Raw genomic sequence first — 15692 nt, forward strand, 5'->3', positions numbered from 1 at the left:
GTTTAATCCGTAATGTGGACATAATTATCTTAGTAATATTTATTAATAAATATATTATTAATTTAAAGAACAACAAATCATTTATTGTTATACACTTATAAAATCAAAACAAATTTAACATAAAATATTTATATTATGAAATCTTTCACTAAGATACATTATATATATTATATATTATATAAAAATTAGAAACAATCATGTCGTTTGAATATTGTAGAAATCTATTTATATACAATTTTGGTTGTGTTTTTCTTTTTAAATTTTAATTTCATTAATTATCAAGATCTCCAATTATGTTTATCAAAACATAGCTAATAATAAACTTATAACTATTGAGACTATTTAATGATTTGTTAATTCAGAATTCAGTTTTTTACTTAATAATATATATGTTCAAAAATTTATCTACTGAAAAATAATACTATAGAGATGAATTGTTTTCGTCAAAAAAACGTTTTTTTTTTCTTTTTGAATGTTTTTGTTATAACTAATTCATGTTTAATGATCAATAATATAAAAAAAATAATTATTTATTAAGGGTACTATCATATTAACCGCTCTAACTTTTAACGTGAGAGCTCCATTGAAAAATCACTTATACACTTATAAAATCAATAACAAATTTAACATAAAAATATTTATATTATGAAATCTTTCACTAAGATACATTAAATATATATATATATATATATATATATATATTATAAAAATTAGAAACAATCATGTCGTTTGAATATTGTAGAAATCTCTTTATATACAATTTTGGTTGTGTTTTTCTTTTAAAATTTTAATTTTTCATTAATTATCAAGATCTCCAATTATGTTTATCAAAACATAGCTAATAATAAACTTATAATTATCGAGACTATTTAATGATTTGTTAATTCAGAATTCAGTTTTTTACTTAATAATATATATGTTCAAAATTTATCTACTGGAAAATAATACCAAAGAGATGAATTGTTTTTGCCAAAAGAACATTTTTTCTATTTTTGAATATTTTTATTATAACTAATTCATTTTTAATGGTCAATAATATAAAAACAAATTAATTATTTATTAAAAATATTATCAATATTAACCGCTCTAACTTTTAACGTAAGAGCTCCATTGAGAAAAATCACTTCGCAAATAATGTTATAGATATATAAGTGTGTTCTAATTATTTTAACTATTAAAATTTCTTATTAATCATTTAAAAGTTATAAAAATCACAAATATGATTAAATACACAAATACAAAAATTAATTTTTTAAAAAAATGTAAAACATGGCAAATCTTATGTATAAATTATGGATTCTTCTCTTGCTTTTTTTTATTTTATTTTAGGAGAAACCGGCGGAAAGATAGAGAAGAGGCCACAAACGATGATAACGAAGGTACCGGAGGGTGATGATTTTCTAAAACCATGCAACCACCAGTTGGATCGTGATACTGAGACTCCGAAAGTGAAGGCTAATTTGAATCACTTACGCATGGTATGTTATTCCTACGAATATATGGTTTTACAGAACAGATCGATAATTGAATCTTCATTCAGGTACTGAAACGATTTCGTTTTAGCTGTGATGGAATTGAGACGCTGTGCATAAACGATCTGACACTTGATAACGAGAGTATGTGTTTCCAATAATGACCCAGAAATTGACAATAGAATTGTTTTTTTTTTTTTGTCTAAAACAAAGTTGTCTTTTGACTTTCTCACTTTTTTCCTCAGGTGCTAAAATATCAGCACATCAAATTGAATGATTCGTTTACACACTGTGAATCAACAATTGTTCAATTTTCTTTCAGGATATTGCTTTTGAAAAAGAGTTTATGAAGAGTTTTTCAAGTAATGTTGTTCCGCCCAATGACATTGGTGTTAATTTTGATGACATTGGTGCACTTCAGAATGTTAAAGACGAGTTAAAGGAATTGGTAACTATTCCTTTTAAACGGCCTGAACTCTCTTGCAAGAGGAAATTAACAGAGGTGTTTTTTTTTTCTCTCTCTACCTGAGGTTTCGGTCTGATTCTCTGATAAGTCTTCTATTCCTTTAATTTAGGTGTTAGGAATCCTAATCAGTCAGTTATTATTCTCTACTATGCAGGTTTGTAAAGGAATTCTCTTGTATGGACCTCCTGGAACCGGAAAGACTATACTTGCAAAGGCAGTGGCAATGGAAGCTGGTGCTTACTTCATCAACTTCTCAATGTCAAGCATCCCACCTAAGGTATCATAATAATACCTGCTGAAAAATTTGACTCCACCAATCTATAGCTGGACTCTCCTGTTCAATCTTGTGTGTTCTTTTGAATACTGCAGTGGTTTGGTGAGGCTGACAAGTATGTCAAAGCTGTCTTTTCATTGGCCAGTAAAAAAGCTCCTTGCGTTATCTTTGTGGACGAGGTAATTTTTCATGGTCAATTTGTGAGTGAATATTGCTTGTAATCAAACCACTAACCCTCATGGCATATTTTAATGTCTTGTAGGTTGACCGCTTGCTAGGCCAAAGAAGAGAAAACCTGAAGGGACAGCAGGCCACACAGGCCACGCTGGAGATAAAAAACGCCTTCATGAAACATTGGGGCCTTCTATTGAAAAAGGAGAAGGACTGTGTTCTGGTTCTTGCAGTCACAAATCGACCTTTTGACCTTGAAGAGACTGTCATTGGACAGTTTTCCCATAGGTAAATTATAATTGGCTTTGTTGTGACATATAAGCTTTCTTTTTTCATTTTTCAATATTGACATTTGTATTTTGTGAAACGTGATATAAACTTGTGTAGGTTGCTGGTGGGATTACCAGATGTTCAGAGTAGAGCACAGATACTGAGGGTTATACTGAAATATAAAGATCTTGATGGAGTTGCTTGTATGGCTGATGGATATTCTGGAAGCGATCTAAAGGTCAAATCCGTTGTAATTCCTTTTATCCTTTGTTATGATCTGCCAAAATGATAGATGACTCAAAATTAAACATTTATTCTCTTCTGGTTCTTGCAGAATCTATGTATTAAAGCTTCCCTCCGTCCAATCATGGAATTATATGAGAAGGATAAAAGTGTGAGTGTTCTGTGTATTGAACCAGTGAGCCTCTTTTATTTGTATAGACTTTATTTTGTGTTTACGATGAGATATATGTGTATATATGGTAGGAGCGAGATGCTGCTCTGGCTGAAGGTAAATTTCCTCCAGCTCCGTATGTAAGTTCTGATGTCCGAGCTTTGAACATGCAAGATTTCAGCTACTCATTTGAGGAGGTGAGATTTACTTTACTTGTCAAGGCTCAGAGAACTGTTGTCATCTCTATTAATGGTATCTTTTTTGTTGTTTGAATCAGGTGTGCTCAAGCGTCTCGTCAGAGTCGGTGGGCATGACGGAGCTTCAACAATGGATCGAACGCTACGGTGAAGGTGGTTCTAGAAAGAGGACGCGAGACAGCTGCTTTATGTAATACTAGGTGACTAGGTAGAGACCCGCCCAAGGTAAACATATATAGAAAATAGTAAAAGTTTATTTACCTCTTAGTTTTGTTATTTCCATTCAGCAAAAGTAAAAAAAAAACTTAGGTGATGATTGTTTAATTAGATTTTAAATTTTAAATTTTAAATTCTGGCTTTTAGATTCTAGGTTTTGGTTTTTGTTTTTATTTAATTTTGGATTTTTTGTACTTTTTGGTTTCTTAAAGTTTGATTAGTAATTTACATAATTTAAAAGTTTGCTTATCATTCTTAAGAAATTCACTTATAAGTTAATTTCCTTTTTAAACAAATATGTAAACTTTACTTTATTTTTTAATAATTAATTTTGGTTTTTGACCATTTTTAAAAATAATATAATGTTTTCATATTATATATGTTAACAAATTATTTTTACGAAAAAATATTGTGTATGTTTTAAAGAATCCATTCCTTAAAAAAAACTTGATTGGATGATGATTAAAAATTTGGTTTTTCTTTTTTAAACTAATAAGAATATTATTAATAAAATTCATTATTTTGAACATATAAAAATAATATGTTCTGTGTTTTATATATAATTGAATTAGAGCTGTTAGAAGCTATTATATGCACATTTCAGAATAGTCAGTGTATATGTTTCATTAACATATTTGATATCATTAGCACTAATACAACAAAAATTCAATGAAAACAAAATTCATGAAAGAAGTAGAATACATAAAAGGTACGAATCGTAATTAAACCAAAACTTAAGACTAAACTATAAGATAGTTTCAATGATACGAACTTAATTCCACAGCTTCTCATCATTCATTTCTCCAACCGCGTCAACCATACTTCTCTTAGACTACACATACAAACATAAGATCTTCACACGTTGATCACAAAGGCTAGAAAGAAAGTTACTTACATTTCAACTCTTTTTTTTATCAACTCTTAGCTTCAATCTTATTCAATGCAACTTCAGATGTACCATTCTGCAATGTCAGTCCATTTCAGCAAGAAAGTTACAATTTACAGCCCAGCAAAAAAAAAATGTATTACACTGATGAGCAGAACTTTACTTGAATTTCACTTTTATATAGACCACGATTATGAAATTGCAACACTTGCTTCTGGTACATCAAGAGATTAAAGTTCAAAGTTTTTATGATCGCAAGTACAAATTTGTATACAAAAGAGCTGTCAATCTTAAGAAAAATAAAGTTCTATCAACTAAAAACCAATCTTAAGAACAACTGAATGAGTGATATAATGAGTTTTTGACTTCTAAAAGCAAAATTCTAAAGTAAAAGCCATCACACTCAAAACCTAAAGCATAGATTCAAGGACATTCATCCTGTGCAAAATGTCACTATGACTGCAGAAGGATTCATTACCCTGACTCTAAGTTGATAGGTTCTCATCAGACAAAGTAATATAGTTAACACAAAACACAATGTGTAAAATAAACATGGGCGTGGGTTATCAACCAGCACTAAAGGATATAATCATCTAATTACATAAGCAACAAAAAACGGCAACATATAATACAGAGCAACTAAATCTTCGTTTATATAGAAGAATTGACCAAAACTTATTAATGACAAGCAAATTTATTTAGGAAAGTTAATATATGTAATTAACTAAATACATATAATCCCCTTGATTACAGTGAATGATTCGTTACTATTATGTAAATAATATAATTTCTTAGTAAGGATTACCTTATTTCCGATTTATTGTTGAGCTATAGTAGGAAAAAGAATAAATTAAATATACATAATCACCAATAACTTGCCCACTAAATATGGAAGAAATCTATAAGCATTGACTATAAATTAACGTGTGGACAGAGCTCAATTTTAACTAGAGAAATTGCCAAAAATACCATTTTCATAGTACCATTTTTCATGTTTACACTAACCACTTTTACCACTACTTTTAATGAAGGGTCTAGATTTAAAGGTTTAGGATTTAGGGTTTAGATTTGATGTTTTAGGGTTTAAGGAATATAGTTTAGGGTTTAGAGTTTAGGATTTAGGGTTTAGAGTTAAGGATTTAGGGTTTATAGTTTAGACTTTAGGGTTTAGGGTTTAGGATATTGAATTTAGGGTATATAGTTTAGGGTTTAGGGTTTAGAGTTGAAGATTTTGGGTTTAGGGTTTAGAATTGGAGGTTTAGGAATTAGAATTTGGGATTAGAATTTTGAAAAACATATAAAAATAAAGATATAAGAGTCTTTACCATTTTAATAAATAAGGTATTTTTGAAAATGTGTCTTTTGTGGTGGTAAAGATGAATAATGGTACCTTGAAAGTGGTATTTTTGAAAATTCCCCTTTTAACTATATGCCGTCTTTATGATAATTTTCATTTCTTTCCTTATTTCGTTCCTCTGATTTTAACCGCTTCAATCAAATTTCCGTGTTGATCAAGTGTGTTGCATAAAATATTCGTAGTACTTAAGAGTTAAGACTGTTATAAGTTTTTTAATCAGAGATATCAATTAAACTTCCAGTATTAGATGGACGTATATTCATTCTCGGGGATTTCAAATTTCAATTACAATCTCGATAACACTTTGAGTTGCATGAATTTTAAGAATCTGCAGATTTTAGAAAACCTTGAAAATAAACATTCATTACATTATTTTCCTGTAACAATATAAAGATAAATGAATGAAATGAACAGACTATGCTGATGCTGATGTAAATGACTGAGGTTTAGAAATCTCAGTAAAAGTGAGCAAACAACACATTAAGCTCAGAGAAATGTTGGAGGTTTTAAGAAACTTAATTCGCTGAGAAGCATTCTTTTATCCACTTTAGTATTTAGTATTGATATATTCTTAGGTTTAAACTAATCTTGTAAACTTATCTTGTAAATATACTTGAAAAAAGGGTAGCTTTGAATTGTTATTGTAAGTCATATGATCATAAATTATAACTTAGCTATGTAAAATTCGTTTACTGTTGTGGTTGGATTCCAACAGTCTACTTTTTTTACCTTCGTATGTATTTTTGTGGACGTTCTCTAATCAACCTAATCTTCTACAGGTCTGGATTTAAAAGTGCTATTATATGAAATTAATCAAGGGCGTATTGTTTTCAGTGGGAGAAGGAATCACGTGTTAGAGACAACACAGTAATAATAATATAACAATACAATATGATGAATTATAAGTATCGAAGCATTTTTGTATAAAGACATACCAATGGCATACTTAGTAATTACTCTAGATATTAGTGGGCATAAATAAAAGGTAGCCGAGAAGAATTTTCATGCTGACACATCAGCAAATGGCATGCTTGTAAATATATTACATTTTTAAGGTTATTCTTTGTTTTTGCTTCCCTATTAATAATAAGGGGATTATATTACCTTGCTTTATGTAATACCAGGTGATTATATACGCGGTAATAGCTTTTAATATTTATATTTGGTTTGTTTAAATTTTATAAAATTTTAATCAAGGATGCTACTATTGAGTTGTGATGTTATCGAGTTATTTTAATTATAAATAGATGGAAGCGCGAGTTTTTTTTGGATGGTAATAAAAATTTCTTAATTAATATTTTAGAATTCTTGTATATTATTATGTTATAAAATCTATTATATTGAAAAAGAAATTTGTTTAAAATATAAATCTAAGAATTAATTTACAGTAACTTTTTTAAATTAATAATTTATAAATTAATCTCTATAAATTAATATAATTTCATAGTCCTAAATTGAGTTTTTGGTTCAATTAATATCTCGATAAATTAATAATCTCTATAAATTAATAAAAATTATAGTTTTGGTGTAGTCTCAATGTTATTAGTTAGATATAGATTCGTGTATTGCACGGATTTTATTTAATGTTTTAATTTCACGAACATATAATAAGGACAATTTTTTTTTTTCACATTAGTTTTTGGATATTCCGTATATATTGGTGCTATTTTAATAACAATAATATGTTTTTTACATAAGTTTTGATTGGTATTTCTATTTTAATAATTATGGTGTTTTAAATAGTATACTAGATTCTGATCCGCCCTTTAGAGAAACGCAAAGCATGCTTTTGGAAAGAATAGCTAGTGAAATGAATCGGCTCAAGTTCTATATGGCTCATGCACAGGTCTCCATCACGCATTTACTTTTTTTTTCCCTTGTGAAATTAACACTTCTTTGTCTTTGATAAAAATATTGATTACATTAGGAATGCTCTCTGTATCTTTTAATGTACAAAGTGTGATCATAGGAGTGTTTTGATGTGATTGATGGTAGGAAGTTTTGCTTTTCAGTGCTAGCCGTTATCAGTGTCAAAGTTATAACGAGAATGGCAAGAAATTGGGTCTTTTATAGGATAATTGTGGAATAGGTTTGGGTATAGTATCCTGGGGATCAAAACTAGTTATGCTTATGGGGCTTGAGAAATGGCTTGGCTGATAGGAGATTTCATTGGCTTTAATAAGATTAAAATGAGATGATACCTGGTGGTAAATTATTGTGAAATCTCTGGTGTCTAAAAAAATTTCATTAAACTTGTTAGCCTCTGAAGACCGTAGAAAGTCTTACGGCTGATACTCACTACTTTGTTCTTTTATGCCAGTACAGAACCTGCCTTTTGTAGAGAACATGGAGAAGAGGATTCAGAGCGCTAGTGTGTTATTGGATGCTAGCCTAGGTCATTGCTTCATTGACGGGCTAAACAACAGCGACACGAGCGTCCTTTACAACTGCCTGCGTGCATATGCTGCCATTGATAACACCACGAATGCAGAAGAAATTTTTCGTACAACGATTGTGGCTCCATTTATACATAAAACTATTACACATGAAACATCAGCAGATGCTACTGGAAGTTCAGATGAACTTGAAAACGATTACAAACTTATCAAGCATTTTATTGCGAAAGACTGTAAGATGCTGCTTGAAATATCTTCAACCGGTAAGTTGCTGCATTCTCTGTAACAGCAGTCTTGTTCGTTATCACAGTTGGACATATCATTTTATATCTAACTCAGTGTATTCCTTTCTCGGTATCTTGTTTATAAACAGAGAAATCGGGTTTACACGTCTTCAATTTCCTGGCGAATTCGATTCTGAAAGAAGTTCTTTCGGCAATCCAGAAAGTCAAACCAGGAGCCTTTTCTCCTGGAAGGCCTACTGAGTTCTTGAAAAATTACAAGGCAAGCTTGGATTTCTTGGCATATCTTGAAGGTAAGTTAACTGATCTATATCTTTCTCTGAGCTTGATCTCATGGCTATTCAGATTTCAGACGCATTGTGAACTATTCTTCATGCGTCTTATATATAAAAAATAGTATAATTTGTCATTAGTTGATAACGTTATTTGAATTTATTTCATTAGTGTCATACCATGTACTTTTTATTAAGGTTACTGTCCGTCAAGGTCCGCTGTCACCAAGTTTCGAACTGAAGCAGTATGTATTGAATTCATGAAGCAATGGAATGTGGGAGTATACTTTTCACTAAGGTATTGAAGATATATCATGGACCGGTTGACTTACTGTTAGATTAGTGATGTCTCAGCTTCTCTAACTCGAAATATATAATTTCAGGTTTCAAGAGATAGCTGGAGCCTTGGATTCTGCTCTACTTCTTCTTCTCTGGTTTTCATTCAGGATTCTGATTTAGATAAACGGAGTTTTCCCAACATAATGCTCAGACAGAGCGCTACTCTTTTGGAAAGCTTGTGTTCGTGTTGGAAAGAAGATGTTCTCGTTTTCTCTGCTGCTGATAAATTTCTTCGATTGACTTTGCAGCTTCTTTCGAGGTTTGTGAAATTTGATTATAAAATTATCTACAATTTTTTTTTTTTTTGTTTCAGTTCTCAACTTGTCAATGTGTTAATAACGTGTAGGTATTGCATTTGGGTGTCATCTGCGCTGCATACTAGAAAGGATAATGCCAGCCCGAGTCCTGGATGTGACTGGGCAGTTACAGCCTCTGCAGAAGATTTTCTATATGTAAGTCACTTTTTGTCTGGACTGTATCTCAGCTCCTCTTATATTCGGGATTTCTACTATTTTGGTGTTTACTGGATCAGCTAAAGTTGTTTAATGCGAGACAGCTTAAAAGCTGCGTCCATGTTTAAACCTTAATTATAGAATAAGAATGACAAAAACTGATGTGGAATATTTATACATCTGCTTCTTTTCAGGTTATACATGATGTAAATTATCTAGTCTCAGAAGTTTGTGGCGATTACCTTGAACAAATATCACAGTATATATCTTCATGCTCCACTGAAGTTCGTGATGTGGTAAGGATGAGCATGTTACAGGGTGGAGATAAGTTAAAGGAAGTCCTACCTCTACTTACCAACACAATTATCGAAATCATTGTTGATAAATCTCTTGAGGTAAAAGCCCTAAGAAACACTAGATCCATTGTCTAAGTTATGCACTTCAAGATTTGTTTATGGGTCTTAATGATCTGATGTTGACTAGAGTTTGATTTATAGTTGGATAGGCTAGTGTCATTCTCCAAGTAGCATACATGGTAAATGCTTTCATTTATATTATAGGATTCAAGGCAAGTCAAGGGAATAACAGCAACATATAGGTTGACTAATAAACCACCGCCGGTTAGGCACTCACCATATGTCGTTGGCATATTGCGTCATGTAAAGGTATTACTTCAGCTTTGGGGTTACGGTTTTAAGAACGTTCATAGTTGCTTGATTGATGGATTCTCTGGTTATTGCACCTTTTCTATTAATAGGCCTTTTTGGAAGGAGAAAAGGCTACACGGTACTTGACGCAGGAAACAAGGGAGGAGTTACTGCTTCGAACTGTCACTGAAATTACAAGACGGTATTACGAATTAGCTGATGAAGTTGTTAGCGTGGTAAGTATTCTTGCTTTTAAACACGCTTACGAGGATTATCAGTTAGTACAATCCACGATTGAACTTTTAGACTAAGCTTTATCATTGATATGATCAGGAGAGAACAACAGTATTATCTGTCACAGGCACATATAGTTTCAATCTAATTATTGGTTTGGATATATCAGTGGTTTTTGTGTAGTAAAAGACTAATTGTAGTGATATTTTACAGGCGAGAAGAACAGAGTCATCGCTTCAGCAATTCCGTAGAAAGGCACAGAAAAGAGCAGGGGCAGCATCAGGTGTCTCTGACGACAACGTATCTGAAACAGACAAGATGTGTATGCAGTTATTCCTTGATACTCAGGTAACCCTTATCATGCTTCATCGTGTCAAATACAATTTTTTCTTTGAGTGCAAATACAAAATGAAAATGTGAAAATATTATATTTAGAAAGAAGTGTAACATCATGGGTTAATGGTCTCTCTTATCAGGAATATGGCCGGAACATATCTGCGTTGGGGCTAAAACCGGCAGACATTCCGGTTTATTGTTCGCTCTGGCAATGCGTTGCACCGGCTGATAGGCAAAACACAATCAGTGTCTGAGGACTCTCGCACTGCATTTTTCTTTCATACAGCATTTCGGTGTCATATATCTCGCAATAATAATAGGAAGTCCTTTCTTTTCTTTGTTATATTTTTCGTTTGTGTTTGTTTGTATAACATATCTCTATTTCGGTATAATAGTTGACACTATATTAATATAGAAAAATAGTATTTGCAAAGTAAAGTGTAAACTAGAAGATTACACATGTGCCAACAAAAGAAGACAAAAATTATTACACATGTACGGTAGTAATGAAAGTATGTCATAATAATATTAATAATACTTTTTTTATTTATAGCAACATGTTAAATAAAAAGATTAAGAAATGAAAAAAAAAGAAAGATATAGAGTCAAAAACCCTAGAGGACGTGGAGCCTGGTGACGTCTTACCACCCACTTACAATACAAAGAGCCCCTAAGACCCAATCACCACTGTTAACTAACACACAACGCAGACAATAAGCAAAAAAAAAAAACAGAGATAATTTTTTGACATGGCTGAAATTACGGCGACTTCGTTTCCTTCTTCTTCCTCATCTGCTCTTGCGCTTCGCAGCTCACGCTATGGTTGCCTCTCTGCCCTCCAACTTCGTTTTCAGTTCCCTTGTATTTTCTATGTACCAATTTTCTAGTTTTGAGTATATAGATTTGTGACAATTACAGTGTCTATGGTCTCTATTGTAAACCGAGAGTATTGCAAATGGGTGTCTGAGTTGTTGATCTCTGACATGGTTCAGTAAATTTTAAACAAAAAATGTCAATTGATATATGTTGTGCGCAGGTAACATAAGATGTCAGAATGTAGCTTGTCTAAGAACCACTTCTTTGTTTCAAGAGGTATTCTCATTTCGAATTGATATGCTTATTAAAAAAATCGTGTATCTAAATTCACACACGACCTCTCTTTACTGAATTTGCAGTTATCTGTGAAAAGAAGCCAGCTTTCTGGAAATGCTGTTGCTACTAGCCATGTTACCGGAACACGCGCCTGTAAGAGTCAAGGTGAAGTTAGCAATACACTGAATCTTCCCAATTTCCTTTAAAAAAATCATTTTCTTTATTTCTTATAATGAAATTTTCATGTGTTAGATTGAGCATCATCCTCTATGTTAACATTTTGTGGTCTTTGAATATTGCAACAGCTATTCGAGCTGTTCTCTCCGGTGATGGACAAACCGTCGTGTCTGCTGCTGATTCAAAGGGTGCCGGACTTCGTGGCAAACTGAAAAAGGTCGTTCTTGCTTACAGTGGAGGCTTAGACACCTCCGTCATCGTCCCATGGCTTAAGTATGTTTTTTTTGTTCCCTTTCTCTCCGATTCATTTCTAACCTATAACTTGTGTATATCATCCTCTGGTTTACTTGCCTTTTGATGCTTGTCATTCATGAAAGTTTTAATCTTTGTACTTTATCTTACATGGAAGTGTTTGTTTCGTAGGGAGAACTATGGCTGTGAAGTTGTGTGTTTCACCGCAGATGTTGGTCAGGTACGCTACATTACCGCCAACTATTTTCTGTAGCGTTCCTTTTATGTCTTCTCAATCTCTAAATGCTTTTGATATATGAAGGGAATAAAAGAGTTGGATGGTTTGGAACAAAAGGCTAAGGCTAGTGGTGCTTCTCAGCTGGTTGTTAAGGACCTCACAGAGGAGTTTGTGAAAGATTTCATATTCCCTTGTCTAAGAGCTGGTGCCATCTATGAACGAAAATACTTGCTTGGTACCTCCATGGCTCGACCTGTCATTGCTAAGGTAAACATTTCGAGGGGGGGTTTTGTATGATTATGCTGAGAATGGACCCAATCTGAACACATCTTTTTAAGTAGGCCTATTAACTCTAGTACAACTTGTAAATGATTAGGCCATGGTAGATGTAGCAGCAGAGGTTGGAGCTGATGCCGTTGCACATGGGTGTACTGGCAAAGGAAATGACCAGGCAAGTACTTGGATTGTCTTGCTACCGAAACACACAGACTTGTGGATTCTTACATTACTTTAACTTCTTGTGATTGGTTGACCAGGTTCGGTTTGAGCTCACCTTCTTCTCGTTAAACCCTGAACTTAAAGTTGTGGCACCGTGGAGAGAATGGGAAATCCAAGGAAGAGAAGACGCTATTGAGTACGCGAAGAAGCATAACGTTCCTGTCCCCGTGACTAAGAAATCTATTTATAGCCGAGACAGGAACCTCTGGCACCTTAGTCATGAGGTAAAAAACAAAAGTCATATACATTCCCTTTTGGATACAAATGGTTCATTCTGTCACGTGACTGTGAAACCAAACATCTTTTTGGTTGAAAGGGTGATATATTGGAAGATCCAGCTAACGAGCCGAAGAAAGATATGTACATGATGAGTGTAGATCCTGAAGATGCTCCTGATCAGCCTGAGTAAGTTGCTTTTCTCTAAGCCTTTGTTTGGTATCTTGACGTGTGAGTCTAATGTTATTGTATTTTAACAGGTACATCGAGATCGGGATAGAATCTGGACTTCCAGTGGCACTCAACGGGATGGCTCTTTCTCCAGCCACCCTTCTCTCAGAGCTAAACACAATAGGAGGGAAACACGGCATTGGCCGGATCGACATGGTGGAGAACCGTCTGGTTGGTATGAAATCACGTGGAGTCTATGAAACACCAGGAGGAACCATCCTGTTCGCAGCTGTGCAGGAACTGGAGTCTCTCACGTTAGACAGAGAGAGCATTCAGGTGAAAGACTCGTTGGCACTGAAGTACGCGGAGATGGTCTACGCGGGAAGATGGTTTGATCCGCTCAAGGAGTCCATGGACGCCTTCATGGAGAAGTTAACTGAGAAGACCACTGGATCCGTAACATTGAAGCTGTACAAAGGATCTGTGTCGGTGACAGGGCGGAAGAGTCCGAACAGTCTGTACAGACAGGACATATCTTCGTTTGAAGGGAGTGAGATTTACAACCAAGCTGATGCAGCTGGGTTCATTCGTCTTTACGGGTTGCCTATGAGAGTTAGAGCAATGCTTGAGAAAGGCATTTAGATAAAAGGCTTTCTTCGTGAGTTTATTTGAATTGACATTAGAAGATCACTTCCTTTGTTGTGTTCAAGATTTGATGCGTTTTAGCTTCAGCTTCTGTTTGGAATAATTGTGTCTTCTTTCTTCACTTTGTTTTCGTTTTTTGGAGAGAAACTCAATAAATCGAATAATGTGTGTTACTGTGAATGATGATGAACCTTACGGTTGAATTAATCTCTAATCACAGTTTATCACTATTTAAACTAGAAAGAGTATCAATCACAAGTGATTAATTTATATTTAAAAAAATATTTGAATAAAATAAATTAAATAAAAGTGTAAAAATTGTAAAAAGTGCAAGAAAAAATTAAAATAAAATATCTTTTTAAAAAGTAACTAAAGAAGATCTAGAGATGACATTTGCTACATACATAATGACAGAGACAATGGCATGAAGAAAACACACTTCGCCTCCTAAGAACAGGATAGGTTTGTTTGTGAATCCACATTTTGATCTTGACTCTCTATTCGTCCAGATGCCCATCGTAAGCATCCCCGCTCCCACAGTTGCTATGATCCTGTTCTCCACCATCATCCAATCCACAAACACCACCAACAAGTGTCAATTTCATAACAAAAGTTTAAGTAATACTGTATATGTAAATAAAAAATATACTGTATATATGTATTATATATAACAAATGTTAATGTGTTGTTGTATATGCTTGCAAAATTTGAAGCTTGAAACAATTTATGTGATGATTATGACATCTTTTTTTTTTACTCTTAAGAGTATTAATTTTTTTAGTTACCAAGTGAGATAAATACAGGCCGTGTGGATGTGTTTCGTGATCTTAGGTACGTAAATTATTGTGACTATATTGGAGATGATAACGCATCCTATCATAACAGCGATGAAATGAGCTGCTAACAAACATCCTAATGCTATTAACCCTCTCACGAAAGCTTTTTTGCTTGGAGATGTACACTCGAGTAAATTCACCTGCATCATGGGCATAACATAGATGAAACAATCATCGTCATCATTATCATTATTTGTTTACTAAAGGTGTATATATAAGATACATATATATATGTACCTCTTGTTGGGCGATTTCGGCTTGCATTGCCACGAAACCAGCGACGACATCTAACCCCACCATCAAAAACATACAAAAAATAGATGTAACACTAAAGCAGCAGCGTCCACTCTTTCCCCCTCTCCCATTTTTGTTATATTCAAGTTTAATCTTTAGTCTTCACTTTGAAAAGATTGGATTATTGTTGAAGTTGAAAGTATTGTGTGAAGGGAGAAAGTACGGTACGGTACTCCATCTTCTAAATAAAATGGATTGAATATAAAGGCTAGAGTCTGGACTGGATCTTAGCTTACATGGAAGGTAGCTGGGTGAGTAACTTTGTTCATTCCTATCTACATTAGTAGTCAAATAAAAATGTGTTCATAGATAATACCAAATTAAATAATGATTATCTTTTGGTCAGAAACTTTTGTAGTCATATTTTTCGTACTTGTTTTTCCTTTTTTTTTCTTTGAAATTCAATCAGCTTTGAGTCAAAATTTATAATTTCTTTAGACATGGACAAGACCCGGTTATTAAATCTTCTATTTATAGTTATTTAAGATTCGAATCTAACACTTCTACTTTTAAAGAAGAAAAATCTACTAATTTAAGATACATTTCTTTGTATATTCACAAAACACATATTATTAATATAAAATGTATACACTTGCTTATATGTAAGTTCTCACCTAAAATACAAAAATGTGTATATTTCCATTACTAAAGATGTATATCAGCAAAATATATA

At 33.0% G+C, this 15692-nt stretch overlaps 3 protein-coding genes across 5 annotated transcripts; all 3 read left to right on the forward strand.

Annotated features, from left to right (window-relative positions):
* The first annotated feature begins 1318 nt into the window (after positions 1-1318).
* LOC130510519 (outer mitochondrial transmembrane helix translocase-like) lies at positions 1319-8137 on the forward strand. 3 transcript variants are annotated; one of them, XM_057006908.1, is made up of 10 exons: positions 1319-1478; positions 1795-1974; positions 2093-2215; positions 2308-2391; positions 2475-2671; positions 2771-2891; positions 2988-3047; positions 3140-3244; positions 3325-3444; positions 8024-8137. In XM_057006908.1, exons 1-9 carry the CDS (start codon positions 1368-1370, stop codon positions 3436-3438), a joined length of 1095 nt encoding a protein of 364 aa, XP_056862888.1. In that variant the 5' UTR covers positions 1319-1367; the 3' UTR covers positions 3439-3444; positions 8024-8137. The 3 variants fall into 3 exon arrangements, with proteins under 3 accessions (XP_056862888.1, XP_056862887.1, XP_056862886.1); XM_057006907.1 differs by lacking the exon at positions 8024-8137 and adding an exon at positions 6483-6627 and having other exon boundaries at positions 3325-3469; XM_057006906.1 differs by lacking the exon at positions 8024-8137 and having other exon boundaries at positions 3325-3608.
* LOC108837087 (conserved oligomeric Golgi complex subunit 2) lies at positions 6726-11059 on the forward strand. The gene is given in 14 exon segments (XM_057006824.1): positions 6726-6736; positions 6795-6827; positions 7447-7549; positions 8029-8362; positions 8473-8634; positions 8812-8911; positions 8997-9028; positions 9031-9211; positions 9299-9404; positions 9599-9799; positions 9965-10069; positions 10162-10287; positions 10499-10633; positions 10762-11059. Coding segments are annotated over 14 exon segments (1743 nt in total). The 3' UTR covers positions 10876-11059.
* Positions 11060-11286: 227 nt separating this feature from the next.
* Positions 11287-14069, forward strand: LOC108850020 (argininosuccinate synthase, chloroplastic). The gene is made up of 10 exons (XM_057006905.1): positions 11287-11443; positions 11658-11713; positions 11797-11878; positions 12019-12163; positions 12314-12362; positions 12444-12626; positions 12736-12810; positions 12896-13081; positions 13174-13262; positions 13334-14069. Exons 1-10 carry the CDS (start codon positions 11371-11373, stop codon positions 13884-13886), a joined length of 1491 nt encoding a protein of 496 aa, XP_056862885.1. The 5' UTR covers positions 11287-11370; the 3' UTR covers positions 13887-14069.
* Positions 14070-15692: the final 1623 nt, after the last annotated feature.

This window comes from Raphanus sativus, chromosome 4, assembly GCF_000801105.2.
Source record: "Raphanus sativus cultivar WK10039 chromosome 4, ASM80110v3, whole genome shotgun sequence".
Classification (NCBI taxonomy): Eukaryota; Viridiplantae; Streptophyta; class Magnoliopsida; order Brassicales; family Brassicaceae; genus Raphanus; species Raphanus sativus.

What these genes read in the sequence shown, in the direction of transcription:
- LOC130510519 (XM_057006908.1), top strand. Translation starts at nt 1,368, where the DNA reads ATGATAACGAAGGTACCGGAGGGTGATGATTTTCTAAAACCATGCAAC. An exon ending in ATTCTGGAAGCGATCTAAAG is followed by an intron (nt 2,892 to 2,987) that starts GTCAAATCCGTT and finishes TGGTTCTTGCAG; the next exon opens with AATCTATGTATTAAAGCTTC. An exon ending in TATATGAGAAGGATAAAAGT is followed by an intron (nt 3,048 to 3,139) that starts GTGAGTGTTCTG and finishes TATATATGGTAG; the next exon opens with GAGCGAGATGCTGCTCTGGC.
- LOC108850020 (XM_057006905.1), top strand. Translation starts at nt 11,371, where the DNA reads ATGGCTGAAATTACGGCGACTTCGTTTCCTTCTTCTTCCTCATCTGCT. An exon ending in GCTTCGCAGCTCACGCTATG is followed by an intron (nt 11,444 to 11,657) that starts GTTGCCTCTCTG and finishes TGTTGTGCGCAG; the next exon opens with GTAACATAAGATGTCAGAAT. An exon ending in TCTGGCACCTTAGTCATGAG is followed by an intron (nt 13,082 to 13,173) that starts GTAAAAAACAAA and finishes TTTGGTTGAAAG; the next exon opens with GGTGATATATTGGAAGATCC.